The 21,950-nt window shown below is 45.2% G+C and overlaps 1 protein-coding gene across 12 annotated transcripts in view; it reads left to right on the top strand.

Moving 5' to 3' along the window:
* Positions 1 to 21,950, top strand: part of LOC109266145 (phospholipid-transporting ATPase IB) — a 635,626-nt gene that overhangs the window by 187,744 nt on the left and 425,932 nt on the right. For all 12 annotated transcript variants that reach the window (XM_053900789.1, XM_053900782.1, XM_053900822.1 and 9 more), the window contains 7 exons: positions 4,120 to 4,225; positions 5,250 to 5,332; positions 8,130 to 8,179; positions 10,660 to 10,729; positions 11,661 to 11,745; positions 12,729 to 12,868; positions 15,200 to 15,338. In XM_053900789.1, coding sequence (XP_053756764.1) covers positions 4,120 to 4,225; positions 5,250 to 5,332; positions 8,130 to 8,179; positions 10,660 to 10,729; positions 11,661 to 11,745; positions 12,729 to 12,868; positions 15,200 to 15,338 — 673 coding nt within the window. The remainder of the gene's footprint in view (positions 1 to 4,119; positions 4,226 to 5,249; positions 5,333 to 8,129; positions 8,180 to 10,659; positions 10,730 to 11,660; positions 11,746 to 12,728; positions 12,869 to 15,199; positions 15,339 to 21,950) is intronic.

The raw sequence follows: 21,950 nt of genomic DNA, 5'->3' as shown, positions 1-21,950 counted from the left end.
GTCATCATTTCTGATTTTCTGGGTCCTTTAGGACTATATTTTAAGCTTTGTGTAGGCTGATAGCCAAGGTGGAATTTGCCTGTTAAAGAATCCACCTACGGAAAATTTCAAGGAACAAGTTCATGTGGTCCTTTGTTTACATTGCTAACCAATGGCTTCCTATTTGTGGGATAATTTCCCAAAGATTTACCAAGGAAGAACACCTAGGGGTTTTTCTTTCTTTTTTGAGTCATTATGCCTAAGACTTTTGAGCTTGAGTCTTGAAGAAGAAATTATTTGTATATGTATTTAAGTACTTTATAGCTGTGATTTGGCATGCCAATTTTAGACATGCCTACTTTTCTATGTTTTACATTTATCAAATACTCATTTCTAGATATAGAAAGCATTTTGTGCAGATTAAAATCTATTAAATGGAGGACAGGTATTTTATGATTATGAGGTACCTTAAATAGGCGAATTCATAGAGGCAGAGCAGAATAGAGGTTATTAGGGGTCGGGGAAGGTGAGAATGGGGAGTTACTATTTGAGGGGTACAGAGTTTGGGAAGATGGGAGTTTTGGGTGTAGATATAGTCGTGGGTACACAGCAGTGTGTCTTTAATGTCCCTGAATCCTGCCCTTACAGATGGTTAAAATGATAAATAGTATCTATTTCTCCACATGCAAAAGCTTCAACTTCTAAAAAGATACATATACATGCATGCGTGCCTTGTCCAACAATCATTTCTTCGAAGTTATAAAAGCCTTTTCTTGGAAGTTGCAGAAAGGAAAAAGTTTATTTGCAAACATGCAGCACTCGTTTCAAATATGTTACAAACCTCTTATCCATAGGCTGTGCATGGTTTGCCTCCTTTCCCTCATTTATTAGAGAATGCCAGGTTAACTAGAAAATCAACGTTAGAACAGTTTTGTTTTAGGGATTTTTTTCTTTGTGGATCTTTAAGAATGTTGTCTGGCCTACCACTCAAAGTGGAAACTTAATTTGAGTGTGTGCGCGACTGTTCTTATTAGCTGTCAGAAAGATTTTACTATTTGCCATGAATCAAAGACCCTCTTTCCCACTACACTGTGGGATGAGATGTTGTGTCAGATACGATAGTTCTCAGAGGCAGGAGAAAGCGGTCTTTTCTTGTCCTCCCGCATGCTACGTTTTTATGTATCGTGTGTTTCTAGCTCATTAAATCGTTGAATTGTCTGTGGAACCGGTTGTTGCTGAGTACCATTTATATCAAAGAGAGAAAGCAATAAGCTCGGGTCAATTAATTACCAGTGTAAGGCACAGTATGAAAGCCAGAGTCGTCCTTGGGAGCCTGTAAATACTTCCTTCAGTTCCTGCCGCCTAGGCCAATATTGCCAAAGACCAGGCCCAAGACCTAATGGTCAAAGTGGCGGAACTTCTTAGAAAGCTGAATTGGAAGCCTCACAAAGTCATCCGCATCAAAGTCTGGTAGGATTGAGACCCTGGGACTAGCGTTGGGCTCTTCTGGGTAGATGCACCTGAGAACCTGAGACCCTAGGTTCCTCTGTAACTTCTGGGCCTGCGGACGTGGCCACCTGCCCTTAGGTTAAAGAACAGACAAGGTGTAGAGGAAAGGCTAGGACGGACGATGGAAGAGAAAGAGCAGGGACTCACCCGTCTGGTGAGTCCGCTCTCGGTATACTGATCCAACGTAGAACATGCTAGCTTCCTTCCCCCTGCTCCTTGACCAGGTCTCGGCTAAAGCAGGTGGTCTTGTGCAAAGTGCTGATCTTCCTCCGGGTCTGCCCCCACCTCCCACCTGAGCCACTAGATCAAGCCTGGGGGCACATTTCAGCACAGCAGACGGGGGTGATGATGGCCCGCTAGTTTGGAAGAGGGGTTATTCACCAAAGGGGCTGCAGGGCCTGGTAATTGCTACCAGTGAGAACTGGGAGAGCGTGACTGAGAGAGGGACATGATGGAAAGCTGCACAAGAGAGAGACTGTTGGAGTGTGGGACTCTTCTGCTGCTCTCTCTTGGAGAGCCAGTTCTCTGAGCCGCTGTGACGACTCTTAGAAACTTGGAAGGAGTGGTGGCCTTTATATAAAAAGCAATTGATTTTCACTGCAGAAACACTTAGAGAATACAGAGTATTTTTTTTAACCCCCTAAATCGCTTCTGTCCTTTGCTGCCAAGTACTGTTAACATTTCCGTCTATTCCTTTCTGTTATCTTTCTCTGTGTGCACATGTGAACACACACAAAAATTCACTGCAGATGCCGAGATTGTGCTGCATGTAAAGTTTTTACTAATCCTACCTTCTCAAGAAATTAACAGTATAAATGTATCTGCAAACACTGATATTCCTGGAGATGGTCACCTTTAATTTCAGCAAACGATTCCCTGATATGTCGGAGTCACTGGAGGTGATTCCCCAGCACCCTTTGCCGTGTAGACCTTGGGGAATTTGTAAATCCTCTAACTTACTTGATTTCACTGAACTGTAGTTGAACGTGCATTTTCTTTTCCTGAAGGCGGATGAGAAGTAGCCATGTGAGCGGTTATGATTCGCTGCCACATGGCTGCTCTTCAGTCTCATTGACGGGTCAGGGGAGAAACTCAAAATGCTTTCAGATACCGATCACTGTCCGTTTGTGATTGAGAAACTAAAAACAAAAACTCTGCAGAAATCAGAAAACATAGAGTTGCCTGATCAGTGAAAAGACAAATCTGTCTCAAATTTATAGCCAGCTGCCTATCAGAAAGTGAAATATAAAAGACCTTGGCGTTAAAATAACGTGAGGACAAGGAGGCCCGGTATCACCCCTGGCTTTGAACATCGCCCTTAGAGTGCTAGCCTGAGTGGGCCAGTAAGAACTCAAGTGTATACGTTAGAAAAGAAAAGGAAAATGCCGTCATCTGTGGGTGATGTAATAACTGTCTGCCTTAAAACCCAGGAGAGTCAGCTGAAACTCGGAGAGCTGGTAAGGGGTTTATTACAAGCGACATTAAACACACTTACAAAACTCAGTGTTGGTCCTTACATCTGAACAGACTCTTGTGAAATATAATAGAAGTAAGATCTTATTCATAACATAAAAAGCAATAGATAAGACGTCTAGTACAGTTCTCACATACAGTAGGCATGTAGGTATTTTTTGAATGAATAAAAAATTAACAAGATTAATAAAAATATGCCAGGGCCTATAGCTAGAAGTGTTAGAAGCCTTTAATCAATAGGAAAGCTTTCTGTATTCTTAGATGGGTAAACAGTATTACGATGGCATTTCTCCATTATTTCTATAATCTAATCCCAATGAAAATCATGAGTGTGTGTGTAGGATGGGAGAAATATATTAAATACATATCCAGGATGGCTTTTTTTTTCCTTTTTTTTTAAGTAATAAGGATGCACTGCCTTACAGCTTTTAAGCAATTATGAGGTTAAAGAACAGACAAAGTGTAGAGGAAATGCTAGGACGGACAATGGAAGAGAAAGAGCAGGGACTCACCTGTCTGGCGAGTCCGCTCTCGGTATACCGATCCAGCGTAGACTTGAACGCCTTCTGTCTGCTGGGCCTGGGGTTACGTTCTTGAGGAAGACAGATGACCTTCTGGCATGCCGGGGTGTCCCAGATGTGGGGAAGCCGCACGTGAGCGGCAGGATTGTTCGAGGCGTTTGGAACAAGCGAGGCGGGGTCTGGGGGAAGTCTAGGAGGGGCGCGTGCTGCCTCCTCGCTCTCCTCTGACCCCGGGGTTAGTCCATTAAGAACGATGTTCCGAGACGGGTGGTAGGGGACTTCTCAGGTGAAGTGACTGTCGAATGGAAGCAGAGAGGATGAGTAAGAACTGGCTGTGAGCAGGTGGAGGGGGCAAGGAGCAGCGGGACAGGCGGACGCCTGTCGGAAGACCTACGGACCAGACCGGCTGGTGGAGCACCCAGGAGGGGAGAGGCGGGAGGAGGTGGAGCTGGGTGGAGAGCAGCTGCCACCCAGGGGGTGGCATCGTGGGGGACGTGGGGTCCACCCTAGGGCCTCGACCTGTGTTCGAAAGGGGGCGGAAAGCCAGTAGCGGGCTCTAAGCAGGGGATGGCCGAATCTAACCCTGCTGTATGTCAGCGGTGTTTTAACAGATGATCGCCTTGCCTTGTGTCTGTAGCCCACAGCTCCGTGCATACAGGAGTTCCTCACCCTTCTGGCCGTGTGCCACACCGTCGTCCCTGAGAAGGATGGAGATAACATCATCTACCAGGCTTCCTCCCCAGGTGAGGGCTCTGGGCCGGGTGTGCCGTGCTATCCCCTTTTCTGGAGGCTTGGCTGTCTGCATTTCCTTGCGGAGGGTGCGGTAGGGCGGTCGGCTTCGCGAAGACCCCGCTGTTTACCTCTGGCCTCGCGCAGTGTACAGGTTATGGTCACAAGCGATGAAGCCACAGAAAGGTGGCGCTGGGCCCTCCTGACTCTGTAACACTGTGACCACGACGGGTGGCCCCAGGCCATCTTGCAGCTCCTAGCAGAAGTCCCTCGCAAAAATAACGTAGCAATCACTATTGCTCATAATAAGAGACTACATGCAGTGGAAGAGAGCGATCAAATCATAATTTCAGCTTGGAACATACCTGTCTTTGAGTCCTCTGAAAATTTGAAGTGTATTGTGAATGTTGTGCCATGTATGTGTCAGTGATTTTCAGTTTACCAGAACATTTAACCTGAACACTACTATTCAATTCTCCAATAATTTTGAGTAAAGGAAAAATCATCATAAAGCAAAAAAAAAAAAAAAAAAAAAAAAAGTCCCTGCACTGGACAAAACTCTCAGGGGAGGGTGGCCTGGCTTCCCTGTTCACCCTCTGCCCGTCGTAGATTCTCCAGCTGCTGATGAAGCTGGGTGCTGACTCTCGACCCGCTTCCTGGAGCTCTGAATCCTACCATACTAGAAGTGAAACGCTGCCTCGCTTGCTCGGACGAGATGGGTTAGTCAGGAAGCCATGGGAATGTAGCTTAAGTTCCTTAAGGAGAACTTGACCCCAATGGAGGATAGTAGGTACACCAGCACTCTTGTCCCGACGATCAGCTTTAGGTCCTGTCTTTCCCGCCTGACGAAAGTGCTGCCTTCAGGATCCTGGTGGCGGACTGAGCGAGCGCCTCCTAAATCCTGAGTCCTTACCCTTGTGTGCTTAGGCCGGGCCTCTCTAGCTGCTGCCCATCTGCTTAATGTGTAAAATAATACGCGCTCCACAGAATTCTGCCATTACCTGCGATTAGTCAATGCCTCGTCAACTCTATTGACAGATGAAGCCGCTTTGGTGAAGGGAGCTAGGAAGCTGGGTTTTGTCTTCACCGCCAGAACGCCCTACTCGGTCATCATAGAAGCCGTAAGTGACGAGCCCGGGTACCTCTTGACATTGTATGTCGCCTCCTTTTTTGAAGACTGTGTTTGAAATAGCGTGTCTGATGTAAACATGATAGCTACATTTCTTCTTTTTTTTTTTTTCCCCCCTCCCGTGAGGATTAGGCCCCGTTGCGAAACTGCAGGCATGACGGGATTCTGTCAGCTTATTCATGGTGTGTTGCGGGCATTTTTCTCTCAGAGACGCTTGTCCATAAGTCTTGCATGTGCTGGTGTGATTTGTAGTAAAGAACCTAGCAAGCCTGCTCTTGGTTTTGTCATAGGGAAATAAGTGCGTGGCCCACTTGTCCTGAGGACAGGATCTGTGACTCTGTCCCTGTAACCTTGGCACGTAGAGTTCTTGCCCAACACAGCCCTTGGTGCATTAGCTTCGGTCTCCCTGGCCGGGGGAGAGGCGAGTTGGTGCTTAAGATCTTTGTTATTTACACGAGTTTTTCTTTTCCCTACAGTCAAGGGATTTGTTTATTTTATGATTGTTTTGTTTTCTGTTTGTTTGGGTTTTTTTGAGTTTGGCTGCTCAGGAAGCCTGAGGGAGAAATTTGGTGACAGGAAAAAATGGAAATCAAGTGTAACATCCAGTAGGGACCCTTGAGGCAGGTAACGGGGGAGATCGATGGTTGGGACTGGCAATGCCCTGGCATTTTTGATGCTGACCGTTAGAAGGGCTGCATTTCGCTACAGTCTGTGTTGATGAGGGGCCTGGAAGCAGTCACTGCCTTCTCTCTCCTCTGCCTTCCTGCACCCCTCAATTTGGGGAGGACTGACGGATTATAACGGTTTTTGCCTTTATGTATCTTGTGTCTCTGGACCTTGCTGATGCACTTGAAATTCACTACTAACTTACATAGCTGTTATCGTTCTTAACTTGGCAGTGCTCCATTTTTTTTTCTTGTACTTAGAAATGCGAAACCTAGAAAATACCAGACCTCGACAGAGTGCCCATTTCTTGGCGTTTTCGGGTTCCTGTCTTCTGGAGGACAGAGATGAAATCATAATCATTTTTACTTCACTTTAATCACCAGCAAGTCTCGCTTAGGGAAAGGTACAGTCATTAGAGGTGGAGCAAAGCAACGGACTGAATACAGAATTTCCTTTGTGGAAGGTTTTCAAGCCTTCGCCCCCCTCAGTCTGGGGAGACTCAGAACCTTCACTGTACGATCTGCTGTCGCACGGGTGCTGCTGGTTTCTGTGCATTACGGCGATGGGGACTGGAGGCGGGACGGACTGACAGGGCACGAGTGGGAGAGACAAGGAGACAAGGCTGCTTCTGCTTTGCTCACAAGAGCGGCTAAATACAGGGAAGCCAGGGAGCCCACTGACCTTGTCATCACGGTGGTAGATGTCGGTGAAGAGTGGATGGGCACCCCTCTGTCGTTTTATTAGCCCATTAAGGCCACGTGTCTGGGAGTGCATGAGACTCTCTGACTAGTTCAGGGCCATAAATAATACCTTCGCGATCCCGTTCAGCCAGAGTGTCCTCAAACCTCACCTTCTCAAGTGGGTTACCAGCTGTTGCCATGAGGTGGCCGCTACCGATCATCTTAATGGTCGAGTCCGTGGGATGCACTTGGTTGCCCAGTGGTTGATCTGAGAGCAGAGAGGGGTTAGCACCTGGCAGTCACAGCGCTTGGGCCGATTTGCGGGGTACTGGTGGGCACGCTTCTGAGTGGGCCTCGGAGGAAGTTGGGACAGCCCGAGGAGAAAGAACCGGATGAGGAGGGTCACTGGTTGTATCTCTGGGTGTGAGGGGAGTTGTGCAGAGGAGAGTAATGATGCCTCAGGCTTCCCTGGATAATTGGCTTCATTCATTCTCAAGCCTGAGGGACACGTTCGTGAGGAGGCCACACGCTCAGTGGCAGAAATAAGATTCTGACTCCTACCTATGGAACTTCAAGGCCCACGTGCTTTTCACCGTGATGTATTGGGGAAATAGAGAGCAGGTTTGATTAAGGAGTTTGGCAACGGTCCACACAGCCTGGAACCTTCCGGGAAAAATCGAGAACATTGAGGTTCCAGCTTTGAAGAACTTGAAGAAAAATAACATTTGATGAATTGCTCTAAAATCTTATGCAGATCCATAATCCTTATTTCTAAATCGCGAATCCAGGAAGCTTTGGATTCCAAAAAAGTTTTCTCCTGTATTTGGGGAATAGGCATCCGGCAGCAAAACTTAGCCAGAACTGACATGAGGCCGTTTATGGTCTTAGGAATCTCCGTGTCCTACGTTTTGCTGTGGAAAATTGATGTGTTGGATTTTAGGGCGTTGTGGCCACATAAGCCTCTGGGGAAATCATGCCACATGGTGTATGTGTACATTTTTAATAAAATGTATAAAATTCTGAATTCAGAAGCATGACTGGCCCCAAGGTTTCAGGTGTTCTTGGAAGGGAGTGTCAGCCAGCTGTTGTGATGTCCTAGAGAAGAATGAGAAGCTTCTACCAGAAGGGGGAGCTATGACCCCACCTGACTGGCTTGTGGAAACCCTGTACCTGTTGAAAAGGCCTTGGCAGGGGGATAGAGATGGAGAGAGAATGAGGTGGGGAGGAGGGAGAGCGGGAGAGGTAATCGATGTGTATGTATTACATAGAGGGAGGGTGAGAGGGATATGTGTGTGTGGATTATATACAGAGAGAGAGAGAGCGCTGGGAGGAGGAGGAGGGACGGGGAGATGTGTGTATAGAGAGGTTTACGATTGGGGAGACTGTTGTTTTGAGATTTTAATACTTGGCACCTCAGGTAAGAGCCTGTTTTTCTTCCTTTAGATGGGACAGGAACAGACATTTGGAATCCTTAACGTCCTGGAATTTTCTAGGTATGCTTCTCCTTCATGCGTCGGAATAAAATACTTCCATATATATTTAACAGCTTCATCAGAGTGTTTGCAAGATTGTATGATCCGATTAAATACAGCACTTAGGTATTAAAGTTAGTGAGTAGATCTCCACAGTCCCTCTCCTGTCTGGAATTTGGGACTTTCTGTAAAGAGAGTGACGCAGGTCATTTTCCTGTGCGTGTGCGTGTGTGTTTTCCCCGAGTGAAGCACTGGGCTCCCATAGCCTCCTGTTTCTGTACATTTCCAGACCCGCTGTTCCGGCATCAGCCGCGGACACGTCTGCACAGTTTGGAGTGTGTGGTGGGGAGGGCCTTATTTCTGTTGGTTTTTCCCAAGTCCCGTGAGGTGGTGCCTCGTGCTTTAAGCACTCTCATGCCAGACCTGGGGCGCTGGCAAGCCAAGACAGGTAAGATCAGTCCATCCCCGTCGGAGGCTTTGTCTGAGTTGGGCAGTTGTTCTGTCTATATGCCAGCTCGTTCTTCCCCAGGGTGGTTTATCTGATTTTCAGACCCAGGAATATTTGTTGATTATTTGCTTCCCTAGATCATTCCTGGTTTGTCCTTTTGAAAAATCTTAATGTTTTGTTTCTTGCCTTCTCAACACTGTCAGTACGAGAGCAAAGTTCTTTTGCTACCTCGAGAGCCTATTTTCCAATTATGAAACTTTGGGTTTTTTTAATAACCATTGTTAAATGATTTCACACCTTGTTTATTCTGTCTGCTTTATAAGCTGTTTGAAAAAGATCAGTTAAAAAAAATTTTTTTTATGTTTATTTTTGAGAGAGAGAGAGAGAGAGAGAGAGAGAGAGACAGAGTGCGAATGGGGGAGGGGTAGAGAGAGGAGACACAGGATCTGAAGCAGGTTCCAGGCTCTGAGCTGTCGGCCCAGAGCCTGACACAGGGCTCGAACTCACGGACCATGAGATCGTGCCCTGAGCCGAAGTCGGACGCTTAACAGACTGAGCCACCCGGGCACCCCTGAAAAAGATCAGTTTGTAACCCTCTTGTAGGAAATGCTTTCCAGCCCTAGTCTTTAGTTTTAGGACTGAAAACTTTGGTGGGTCAAGAGCCCTTGTGGCTGTGTATTCAGAGGGGAAGAACGATGGTTGGTAACAGCAGTGGTTCATAGAGGGAGTAGGAGACAGTGTCCCCGTGGGTGGAGGTGAGGAACATACTAAACATTGCTCCGGACTTTTTGTGCCCCGTCTCTTACTGGTGTCCTGGAAACTGTGCTGTTATGCGGCCGTGTTAACTGGGACCAGCAGTTATTGGCGGGACGAGGAGGAGGAAAGGGAATTAAATTAAAGCAGGTGAATATGGACGTGAGAATGTTTTAAAAACTTATGGGAGAACCTGCGGGAATAAAAGATCACCTATAGCTGTGGTTCTGTTTCTTTTTAGTGGACTCCTCTTTGTCCCAGCGCCACTTAACCGTGACCACACTCCTTTGCGGTACCTGGTGGCAGTCCTGCTTTGCGCATTCAGACACCGAAGTGCTGGGCAAACAACTTTGCCACGAGTACCCGGCTACTAGGTGGCCGAGGGAGAATTCAAATCCAGGCCAGGCAGAGTGCTTAGGGTTAGGGGGTGGGAACTTACACAGAGCTGGAGAGAGAATGTCCCTTAGTCTCAGGAGCTCATAGTCCATTGGAAATCCCCTTGCTGGGGTGGGTGGTGTGGGGCCCGCTGTGGTTAGGACGTGTTTCAGGAGGATGGGATGTTGTCTGCGAGAGGCGTGGGGCAGGAGCCGTGGAGGGGGTGTGTGCCGTGTCTTCCGGTGTGCTGGAGGCCTGCTGGTGAACGGGCGGGTTCGTGCGAGATAGACCAGGCTGCAGAGGTGAGTGGAGGTCAGCAAGAATTGGAACCTGTAGGCAGTGGGGAGCCACTGAAGGCTCCGTGAGTGACCATGAGTCATGATGAAAGACCAATGTAGGAGGGTCCGTGTCGGAGTGGGGAGGGCAGCAGTGAGGCTCACCTCAGTGCTGCGTGAGGCATGTCCTACGACTTTGTAATTGCTTTCTACTCCAGTTAAAAGAAGACCCAACAAGGGGCTTTTGAGTTCAGCGGATGTCTACAGAAGCTTCCACTCTGTTGCTTACTGGGCAGATTACTCATATTTTGAGCCGTAGAACAAAAACACTTTTACAGAATATCGTCAGGAGTAAATTAGATGTGCGTAGCGGACGGTCAAGTTTTCTGTTTCTGCTCTCCTGCTATACATAACTATATTTGTGAGTTTCCATGGCAGGGAAAAAAATAGGTTTATATCCGTCGTGTATAATAAAAAGAGTGGGAGGTATACAATGAAAGCCCACCTTTGAAGGAAAAGTTAAGGAAAACGGAGTTTCTCCATTTTTAGGGCTACCAGGCCATCTTTTGATGTGTTTGGTGCTTAATCATAGGGCATGGGTCCTACACTACAGACCAGTGATAACTTTTTTTTTTTTCCTACCCTTACAGCGACAGAAAAAGAATGTCTGTGATTGTTCGAACTCCTTCAGGCCAACTTCGACTCTACTGTAAGGGGGCTGTAAGTACTGGCCGAGCGTCTCGTGTAGCAGGTGCCCTTGGTGGCCCCTTTGTGAACCTGCTTCTCCTGACCGCTGTCGTCATCGTGCCCTGGAAATTTGCCCAAGGTTGAAAGGCTCTTTCAGATGGGCCATGAAATTGACTTGGTAGTAAAGGCCTACTGAAGACAGTGGCGGTTCAGGCCAGCGTGGCAACCGTGGCCCCTGAAAAGCTTCCTTTTAGCCAATAGGTGGTTTCAGAAATAGCACTTTGCCGTGTGATGCGAGATCCTTAGGGTGTGACTTGTGATTCTCGTTTTATCAGCATTATGTTGTGACTTCAGGAAGATGGAATGGTTCATAACGACCTGTGATGATCTTTTAAGTATTTGTGTGTGTGTGTGTGTGTGTGTGTGTGTGTGTGTGTGTGTGTGTGTTCGTTCTCAAACAGCTATTCGTAGTTGTTGTGTCCTGTGTTTTCATCACAGAGAGCTTTTCTGGGCTGTGTTGCTCAGTGTTTCTTAGCTGAAGTGGGTTCAGGGCCTAGTGGCTGGTGCACGCCATGGCTGGGAGCTCCTGCAGGGGCAGGAAGCAAGAGTGTATTTGTGCAGTTTAGGGTGTGCATGGTACCCTTTCCGCTTCTGCATAAAGATGTTATACACATCGGTACATATTTTGCAAATTTGGGTAAATGTAGGTACCATTATACCTCTGACAGTTCTCTTGACGCTTACGTAGGTTCTCCCCAGAGTTTTTGTCTGGACACATCCATACCCAGTTTGTTTTCCAAAGCTCATGAGTGAATCTGTCTGAGAACTGTATTTCTACCTGCCCGTTCAAGTACTCTCAAGTATTCACATTGGATAAGCATCATTAAAACAAAGCTAGGTTTAGAATGCTGACCGGAGGGTTTACTTAAAGGTTGGCCAGTCACAACGTTTCTCTATTTTATAGGATAATGTAATTTTTGAGAGGCTTTCAAAAGACTCAAAATACATGGAAGAAACCCTGTGCCATCTGGAATATTTTGCCACGGAAGGTCAGTGAAATTTGGAAATGTTATTTTTAACCATTGAAGTTCTACTTTCGAGTGTTTGCGGCTGATGCTTGGGGGTGAGCGGTCATGGTCTGAATGGACGTGTCCGTTTTGTGCCGTACTTGGCTTGCTTCCTAGGAGTATACTTTCCTAGGGCCAACCCCTGCCCCCACCCTCCACATTCTGTGCCCACGGCCCTGATGCGATGTGCACCAGAGTCCACGCAGAGTTACCTGCACGACTCTGTTCGCTCTTCCCCTGAAGGACGAAGGGAGCAGGCAGACCAGCTCACGGTGTGTAGAATCATTCTGTAGTCATTATTCCCGTTCTCAGAAAACCCATGTCCTCACTTCCCCGTCCCCCTCTCGTGATCCTTGTCACTCTGGCTTATCCATGACTTGAGGAAGCAGTAAGTCACTGAGCCCACAGAGACTGGGAAAGGAGTTCTCCGAAAGGATGGCAGAGATTCCAGCAAGGGAACATGATGAACGTTGGAGCCTTGCCTACGTGCTGGCTGCTGCTTTCTTGGCTTCGTGTGCTCCTGTGGCTATGAGCGTGTGTGTGCCTGCATGCGTGTGCACGTGCACATGTGACTGCTTGGAAGCCTGGGTCTTCCACATGGTAGCCTGTCGGGCTTTTATTGCTATCCTGCCTCCTCTACTTCTGATACCTGCCCACGGCACACGTGCGTATAGATCGTGCCCAGCTCCTGTACGTCTCTGCCGTAGGGAGTTCACGTTCACGGCTTCTCGCTTCTCATGGACTCTCAAACGTATCCTCGAGGTGGTTTATAGCAAAATGCAGTAGACTTGTTTCTACCTTCCCTTTTTCGATGAGTGAAAGTTGAATTAGAGTGACCTAAAAAGCAGATCGTTTCTTGAATTTTTTTTGAGTATGCGGGTATAAAATGGAGCCACGTGATGTCACCTAGGAGGGAAGGCGTCCTGCGTCTTTCCATCGCTGGATACACCATGGCTGTTTTGCAGGCTTGAGGACTCTCTGTGTGGCTTATGCTGACCTCTCTGAGCAAGAGTATGAGGAGTGGCTTAAAGTCTATCAAGAAGCCAGCACCATCTTGAAAGACAGAGCTCAGCGGTTGGAAGAGTGCTATGAGATCATAGAGAAGGTAATTGCACGGGATACACTTGTTACCTGCCCAGTGAGGGGGCTCCACCGTGTATTGAACAAAGTCTTTGGACAGGAATCCTTTTGCTGTAGAGCGGAGAGCGTGTGTGCATAGGGGAGGGGCAGAAGAAGGGACAGAGAGAGAGAGAGAGAGAGAGATAATGAACGAATCTTAAGCAGGCTTCATGCCCAGTGCTGTCTGTCCAGCGCTGAGCCTGGCGCAGAGCTTGATCTCATGACCCTGACATCATGACCTGAGTCAAAATCAAGAGTCAGATGCTTAACCAACTGAGCCATGCAGGTGCCCCTTAACCATTAGCTTTTAATGATGTCTTTCTTTGCTTTAAGAAGCACTTAGGTTTCTTTTTCTTTTATTAAAGTTTATTTATTTATTTTGAGAGAGAGAGAGAGAGCGCGCACAAACAGGGGAGGGGCGCAGAGAGAGAGAGAGACGGGGAGACAGAATCCCAAGCAGGCTCTGTGCTGTCAACATGGACCTTGATCTGGGGATCTAACCCACAAAGCACAAGATCATGACCTGAGTCAAAGTCAGATGCTCAATTGACTGAGCCACCCAGGTGCCCCAAGAAACACTTAGTTTTTACGGGCTACCTGAAAGGTTGAACCAGCTTCCGCTAAGTGTTAATGGTATCTTAAGAAGTATCAGGTCAAAAACAATGTCAGTGACTTTCTGGGTTTGCCTAAGATTAGGCACCCTGTTGACTTACATGAGTTACATGAATCAGACTCCATAGGCTGGTTGGACATTGTTCATTCTGAGAATTTTCACACTTATTCTAGTAACAGCTGCTTTTGCCATTGCTGCTTTGTATTGCCTACTTTGATTTTTGTTGTTGTTTCTGTTCTTTTCAGTTTAACCCAAGGCGTCAGGTAGCTTTCTAGGTATTAGATTCCCTCCCATCTGGGAGCTGGATTTCACCTTTTTCTGTTTCATGTCGGCAACCATTGGCCCATCCAATTTCCAGTTTCTAGAACTCTGGAGTCATTAGCTTTTATCATTCTTTGTGTTTTTTTAAAAGACTCTTGAATTTTTTTATACCCTGTTTTTAGTTGAGTTTTATATTTACTTACGTGTCACTTTAATGGAATTTGGTAGGAGTAGAACCAAATTCAAGTGTACATTGTTTCTGCTTTACTGGAAATAACCAAAATTACTTTAGAATCAGAAAATGATTAAGTCGGGGCACCTGGGTGGCTCAGTCAGTTAAGCATCTGACTTTTTTTTTTAATGTTTATTTTTGAGAGACAGAACGCAAGCAGGGGAGGGGCAAAGAGAGAGGGAGACACAGAATCCAAAGCAGGCTCCAGGCTCCAAGCTGTCAGCACAGAGCCCGACGCGGGGCTCGAACCCACCTGCAAACCGCGTGATAATGACCTGAGTCGAAGTCGGATTCTCAACCGACTGAGCGACCCAGGCATCCCAAGCATCTGACTCTTGATCTTAGTTCCGTTTTTGATCTCAGAGTTGTGAGTTCAGGCCCTGCATTGGGCTCCATTCTGGGCATGAAGCCTACTTAAAAAAAAAAAAAAAAAAAAGAGAAAGAAAAGGAAGAAGACGGTTAAGTAGGTGACGTGCCCATGGGGCACCCTTTGCACCAAGCACATAGTGGATGCTTTTCCCACAATCAGGTAATCAAGCTAAGGTACTCTGTCATGGAGAGACTCAGGGGAGGTAGGTAAGCAGTTAACAGGCTCTCTGGGCAGGGGCTGTGGAATCTGCCAGACCAGCAGGCAAGGTACAGGCTGCTGCTGTCTCCACATCCCCGTGCATTCACACCCATCCTCGCTGTGAACTAACCCTTTGTGGGCCTGGAAGAAGTTTAACAATCGTAAAATCTTAAAATCCTTTGATATTTTTTTCTTTGGCTTTTAAGTTGTTAGCATCCACGGCCTCTTAGCTTTGTATTGCCAGATGTGCGTTATCGTCTAGAATCAGTTTTGCTTCCGTGTTAACTATTGTATGGTATGTCCTTGGCTCATCAGTGGAGAGGGGAGGGCTCACGTACTGTGACTATCCTCAGGACAACTTGCTTGTATGCTTTACCGCTGGGTGATTTCTATTTTAACATGCCCGTGGGCCGGGAAATAAATGATGAATACTGGCTTGCCTCTGTGTCTCGAGTGGTTCTAACACTGCAAACAGTTTTGAAACTCAGCACATGAAGCATCATTCATTATTTGCAGACAAAGGCTTAATGTACAGGAAATAAGAGAGCCGTCAACATTCTGACTGCCTTTCTGGGTCAGTCTTGTGGTTGAGGCTGCTCTTAAGCGTGTACCGATCTTTAACTGACGTTATTTTTCAATCCAGAATTTACTGTTACTTGGAGCCACGGCCATAGAAGATCGCCTTCAGGCAGGTGTTCCAGAAACCATAGCGACTCTATTGAAGGCAGAAATTAAAATATGGGTGTTGACAGGAGACAAACAAGAAACCGCAATTAATATAGGTAAATGCATTTTAAAATTTCCTGATGCTGGTTTTGTATTGTTTTTAAAGTGTCTTGTAGAAGTGCCTAGGGCTTCCTCAAAGGCATTGACAGGTGATGTTTTAAGGCCAAGGAAAGTCTACCTAAATCAAATGAAGATGCTCTTGCGAGCATTATCTGCCTGTAGTAAACACTGAAACTCCTTCTCCCTGAAATGTAGAACATAGAATTCTATAGAATATAGAATTCAAGTTGTGAAAACTTTTTTTTCTCATCACTTTCTTCACAAAGTTTTAGCCTGAGGCTAAGATGTTTTCACTGAGTTTATTTATTTAATTATTATTTTTTGAGAGGCAGAGTGAAAGTGGGGGAGGGGCAGAGAGAGAGGGAGACACAGAATCGGAAGCAGGCTCCAGGCTCTGAGCTGTCAGCACAGAGCCCGACGCGGGGCTCGAACTCACGAACCATGGGATCATGACCTGAGCCGAAGTTGGATGCCCAACCGACGGGACCACCCAATCCCTCACTGAGTTTAATATGCATTATGATTTTGGATAATTATGACCACTGGGATGATTTTACCAACCGATGGATTTTCTAAGAGCGCTGTGTCCGTCTTTCCCTTCCCTGCCTGGGTGGGTAACCTCTTTGCTTGCTAAACATCACAGAAAGGAAAATTGAAGAAAGGGAATTTTAAGTCCACATAACTTCATTTATGTTAAAGAGGCGCATTTTGAGTTTGGAAGGAGTTGAAATGACTCATTTTAGGAGGTCTCCTTTCGATCGCTTAAGTTCCCTTGAAGTCCTCTGCCACTTCGAGTGTCATTATGTAGCACCAGCCCAGGTGCGCATGTGATCAAATGAGTATGTGAGACCACGTGACTTATAACGTCTTTATGGAAACAGACTCTGGGTTACAGCTGACTTCGGAAAGGAACATACTGGAGCATCCAGGTTTAGGTTACTGTTATCCTGTTTGGAGCGGTCGCCTTGGAATGTTATCAACTGAATCCCATGGTGGCCCTTTCCTTAAACCTTCTGTTTTGAATCAACTCTCCCAGATAACCACAGTTGTAGTCAGTACTTACCCTTTGAAGTGATTTTTTTTTTTTTTTATAGGCAAGAGTCATTTAATCATTTCTTAGCAAGGTTGTGACTAATCAAATGCAATTTGGGCCCCCACACCACCGAAATTAAAGTCCCAGGCGAGTGACAGGTGATTCATAACCATCTCTGAAGCTTCAGGTATAGACATTACCTATTGATTTGTGTTAGTTGTCCGTCAAATGCGTGTTTCTGGACAAAAGTAGGATGATATTTCTGTGCAGATCCCTCACTATCACTAGAAAATAAAATTCTGTAGCTTGTAGCCCTTTGGTGATGTCAACATTTTTTAAAAAGAAGGTAAACATGTGCTTTTGGGATAATGCCCCTCTCTCTCTATATGTATGTGTTGTCCCTTCAGGTATGATTTCCCATAAAATTTGGGTTAAAATACCTGCTGCTATGTGGTTCCTTTTGTTCATATAGGGCACATAAAGTTGACCGCTGCCCCCAAATACTGAAAATTTAGGGGTGTGCTCTCTGCTCTCTTAGAGCAATATCAAAAGGTAGGTAAAATTGTACTACGGTGATAAGATCTGGAAAACAGAGGTTGAGTGTTCCTGCTGGACTAATGACCTTTTTATGCCCCTAGCCCCAGACGACTTCCTTAAGTGCTTTCTTGTGTTTGCTGTAAGAAGAGAGTGTGAGTGTGCTGGCCGGAAAAAGGCCACTGTCCCTCTCACGGCCTCTCTGCAAAATCACCCTGTCCTTAGGCAGCACCCACGTCCTTTCTCCTGCTTGTCCCTTTTGTCATACCTGAGCATATCAGGGTCTGGAGGAGTTTAGACTACACGCAAATGAAAGCAAAGGCTTAAAAGTCAACCCAGAAAAAAAATGGATTGTAATTCCTAAAGGAAAGTTTGACTTGAAGGCTGTGAGGCTTGTCTGAGGCTTATGAGATAATTGAAAACCTATCTGAAGAGTTTGTAAAAATCATGGTGATAGTATTTTGTGCTTTTTTATCAAAGAGAGCGTAGCAACATTTGTAGCTTGGGGACCAGGAGTATTCACAGCCATTAGATATTTTAAAATTGATCTTTTCTTAGCAAATCCTCTACAGGACCACATGGAGATGATGCATCCTGTTCATAGATAAGCTGATGGCTTTACCAAAGTCTTGTATTCTGGAGTTTTTTTCTACTCACATATTTTTCTAGTGTGTCAGAATTCAAGCAGATCTTTGGTGTTACTAAGTATGCATCCAACCGCCATGGAACTGATGTTCTTTGAAAGAACTCTGTCTGAGTTACTTTTTCACTTTGCATTCAGAACTCACTGGGAATCCTGGGTGGTGTTGGGTGGTGTTGAGGGAGTAAATGTCGCTTTCTGACTTAGGATTTTGGTTGAGCCCGCAAATGATGCAGAAGGCTCAACAAAGTGTAGACATCCAGACGTTGTATTAGACGTGTCCACGCCAGGCCACAGGTGACAGCTACAAGCAGCATGAGGTCGTGCTCCAAATACAGTGTAGATTGTATGCCTCTGTACTCATCGCATGTTCCTCGTGGCCCCCAAAATATGAGCTGTTACTGATCCATAATACTTGATGTCCTTTACATTTTAGTGCATTTGGTCTGCATTTTCAGGGATTCAGGGGATATTTGGGAAGAAGATCCAGTGTCTAGAGTTATACTTCTTTGTGAAGGAAGGAGAAGAGAGCAATTTTTTTTTCTATTTTTTTAATTTTATTTTTAATTTTTTAAAATTTACATCCAAATTAGTTAGCATATAGTGCAACAATGATTTCAGGAATAGATTCCTTAGTGCACTTTACCCATTTAGCCCATTCCCCCCTCCCACAACCCCTCCCATAACCCTCAGTTTGTTCTCCATATTTGAGTCTCTTCTATTTTGTCCCCCTCTCTGTTTTTATATTATTTTTGTTTCCCTTCCCTTATGTTCATCTGTTTTGTCTCTTAAAGTCCTCATATGAGTGAAGTCATACGATTTTTGTCTTTCTCTAACTTCATTTAGCATAATACCCTCCGGTTCCATCCACATAGTTGCAAATGGCAAGATGTCATTCTTTTTGATTGCCGAGTAACACTCCATTGTATATATATACCACATCTTCTTTATTCATTCATCCATCGATGGACATTCGGGCTCTTTCCATACTTTGGCTGTTGTTGATAGTGCTGCTATAAACATGGGGGTGCACGTGTCCCTTCGAAACGGCACACCTGTATCCCTTGGATAAATGCCTAGTAGTGCCATTGCTGGGTCCTAGGGTAGTTCTATTTTTAGTTTTTTGAGGAACCTCCATACTGTTTTCCAGAGTGGCTGCACCAGCTCGCATTGCCACCAACATTGCAAAAGAGATCCTCTTTCTCCGCATCCTCGCCAACATCTGTCGTTGCCTGAGTTGTTAATGTCGGCCATTCTGACAGGTGTCAGGTGGTATCTCATTGTGGTTTTGATTTGTATTTCCCTGATGATGAGTGATGTGGAGCATTTTTTCATGTGTCGGTTGGCCACCTGGATGTCTTCCTTGGAGAAGTGTCTATTCGTGTCTTTTGCCCATTTCTTCACTGGATTGTTTTTTGGGCGTTGAGTTTGATAAGTTCTTTATAGATTTTAGATACTAACCCTTTATCTGATAGTCATTTGCAAATATCTTCTCCCATTCTGTTGGTTGCCTTTTAGTTTTGCTGAGTGTTTCCTTTGCTGTGCAGAAGCTTTTTATTTTGATGAGGTCCCAGTAGTTCATTTTTCCTTTTGTTGCCCTTGCCTCTGGAGACGTGTCGAGTAAGAAGTTGTTGCGGCCAAGATCAAAGAGGTTTTTGCCTGCTTTCTCCTCGAGGATGTTGATGGCTTCCTGTCTTACATTGAGGTCTTTCATCCATTTTGAGTTTATTTTTGGGTATGGTGTAAGAAAGTGGTCCAGGTTCATTCTTCTGCATGTCGCTGTCCAGTTTTCCCAGCACCACTTGCTGAAGAGACTGTCTTTATTCCATTGGCTATTCTTTCCTGCTTTGTCAAAGATTAGTTGGCCATACGTTTGTGGGTCCATTTCTGGGTTCTCTATTTTCATTGATCTGAGTGTCTGTTCTTGTGCCAGTACCACACTGTCTTGATGATCACAGCTTTGTAGTATAGGACAAGAGAGCAAATTAATGGAATATCTGCCCAGTGCCAGCACTCTGCTAGGAGTGCCTTCTGAACACGGTCTTCAGTCTTTACATCTCAACGGTCTTCTGGCTCAAAGGGGAAGTTCAGTGTTTATGAAAGTTACGTTGTATTTAATGACCAAGCTAGTATGAGGTCTCAGGGCCCCTCAGTTCTGGTGCAGGGCTCATTTTACACGGATTCACATAGCTTCCTCTGAAATTTGAAGACTGGGGGAGAATGGTACAATATATCATCTGTTCCAGGCGGCTCGTTGTTATTATATGGCAGTGTCCTGAAATTGGGATGTCTTATGATCGTTGACTCTTACGGTTTAGTAACATTTTCTTAGTGGTACGTAGAGTAAGCGTTCACCTTTGGAGATGACGCTAGGTGTTTGGGGTTGTTCGTTTTCTTCAGTATTTATCTGTCATACTTTAATACATATTTCTAAAATGTAACTTTTAGTTCATACCTTGGAAATATTTAGTCAAATTAAATTCCAGGGTATTTATGTCTCTGAGGAGCCAGTGAGTACTATACAGACAGTCATCTTGCCTGTGGGTTTTAGGTAGTTTGGAACTGGCACGGTGCCAGAATCCTGCTGCACCAGGCTTGAATTTGTGCTAACTAGCTATGTTTCAAGGAGTTGGCAATTTTCTTTTTTAGCTTAAGAACTTGGCATCCGTTAGTCTAAAGTGAAATTTCAGATGTAGCCTTTGTGAATTGTGTCATTTCCTTATTACCACTGGATATAACATCTATTCAATAGATGTGAAGTCCTCAGAATCTGTGATTTTTTTTTTTTTTTCTAATGGATATAGGATGAGTGAGAAAAAAAATCCTAGTGTGATTCCATTTTAAAGCCATTAGGCGGGAAAGAGCTTTCATTGTAAACTATTCCTAAGTTGTAATTCCGCACCCTACTCCCCCACCCCTCATTTTTTACTCATCATTTAATGCTTCTGAGCCATGTCTTACAATCTTAGAAGTTTAATTTTTAGAAAGTAAATTATGGTGCCTGCTTATCCTATTATTGCCCGTTGCAAGGAAGACAGGTGTCTGTTTTCAGTGAAGCTGGGATGTTGTTTGGCGGTGATCTCAGGCTGAGTGTGTTTTTTTTTTTCCCACAAAAAAGTCAGATACGTTATATCTTGATCACCTGCAGCTGGTGTTGTTGCCAGACATTCTAGTACAGACTTGGGGGACCCGCATTCCCTAATTGGGGCGCGAGTTCATCCTGAGCCAAAACAGAGTGAAATAGATGATAAAGTACTAACTGCACAGCACAGACATTAAGCATGACTGGTGTTACTAATAGTTACCGAGTGAACGTTGGCTATACTGCGCCAAATACTGTGCTGAGTCATTTGTGTCTGTTTTATATTTGATTCCCCTGAGACAGCCATCATTTCCCCCTTTTAAAGATAGAACTGAGGCACAGAAATACCAAGCAACTTATTAGCCTACATCACAGAGGTGGGAAGATGCTGAAAATCTGAGCATGGACCTGTGATACTTGATATTTACTTCCCAGAAGGAAAAATACCTGAGCCAAAAAAGAGAAAGGAAGGCTTCGAGGTTTCCAACTTGAGCCTTCAAGGGTTAAAAAAAAAAAAAAAAAAGTCTGAGCATAGAATGGGTCAGGATGGCCCAGTCTGTGAGGCGAGGCTGAGGTCCTGTGCTCTTACGTGGAGTAGCCTTTTCCTGAGAAGGATCTGGAGGGAAAGGTGCCCAGGTGTGTGGTTTTGGGGATGAGCCCTGGTTCTCTGGATGATGAAGGACTCTGAGCTTCGTTGGCCCCCTCTGGAATAGATTAGGAATATCCTCTTTCATCATCCATTCCTGATGTCTGGCAGTGCGTTTCATACATTTATACTCAAGTATTGGTCAGATTCTCTCTGAAAATAGTTAGGACCAACAACACACTTACTAAGGGTTTGGAACCAGCCTGAATTTCAGGGATGGGTAGGTTGATGAATCTGAGCCTAAGATCCATGGTTAGTAAGGATAAAGTGTACCTAACCCTCCCAGAAATGTCTCCAGAGAAATCTGGATTTAGGTGTCTTTGACGATGTGAGTTTATCTCAAAAAAAAAAAAAAAAAAAAAAAAAAAAAAGAAAAAGGGACCGATTTCAGAATCTGAGAGATTTGGTTTGGTGATACTTCCTAGCGTGGATGATTATTTTCTTAAAATGCAGTCCTGCTCTAAGTACCATAGAATCTGAAATATTTTGATTTCTTTGGATGTTGATTATACTCAGGTAGCAGAAAGACTAAACACTTTCGTAGCGTGCTGTTAATTTCAGCTGTAGTAAAAAGTAAAATCCCAGAGGTTCTCTTCCTAGTGATTTTATGGCCGTTTTGTTAGATTGCAAGATTAAAGAGCTAGACCTCAATTTACAAGTGCGGATTGACATT

The sequence above is a fragment of the Panthera pardus genome, unplaced genomic scaffold (genome assembly GCF_024362965.1).
Source record: "Panthera pardus isolate Hobbes unplaced genomic scaffold, ASM2436296v1 HiC_scaffold_1, whole genome shotgun sequence".
In the NCBI taxonomy this organism is placed as follows: Eukaryota; Metazoa; Chordata; class Mammalia; order Carnivora; family Felidae; genus Panthera; species Panthera pardus.
Note: the sequence above shows the minus strand (reverse complement) of the source record. Positions and strands in the feature narration are given on the sequence as shown.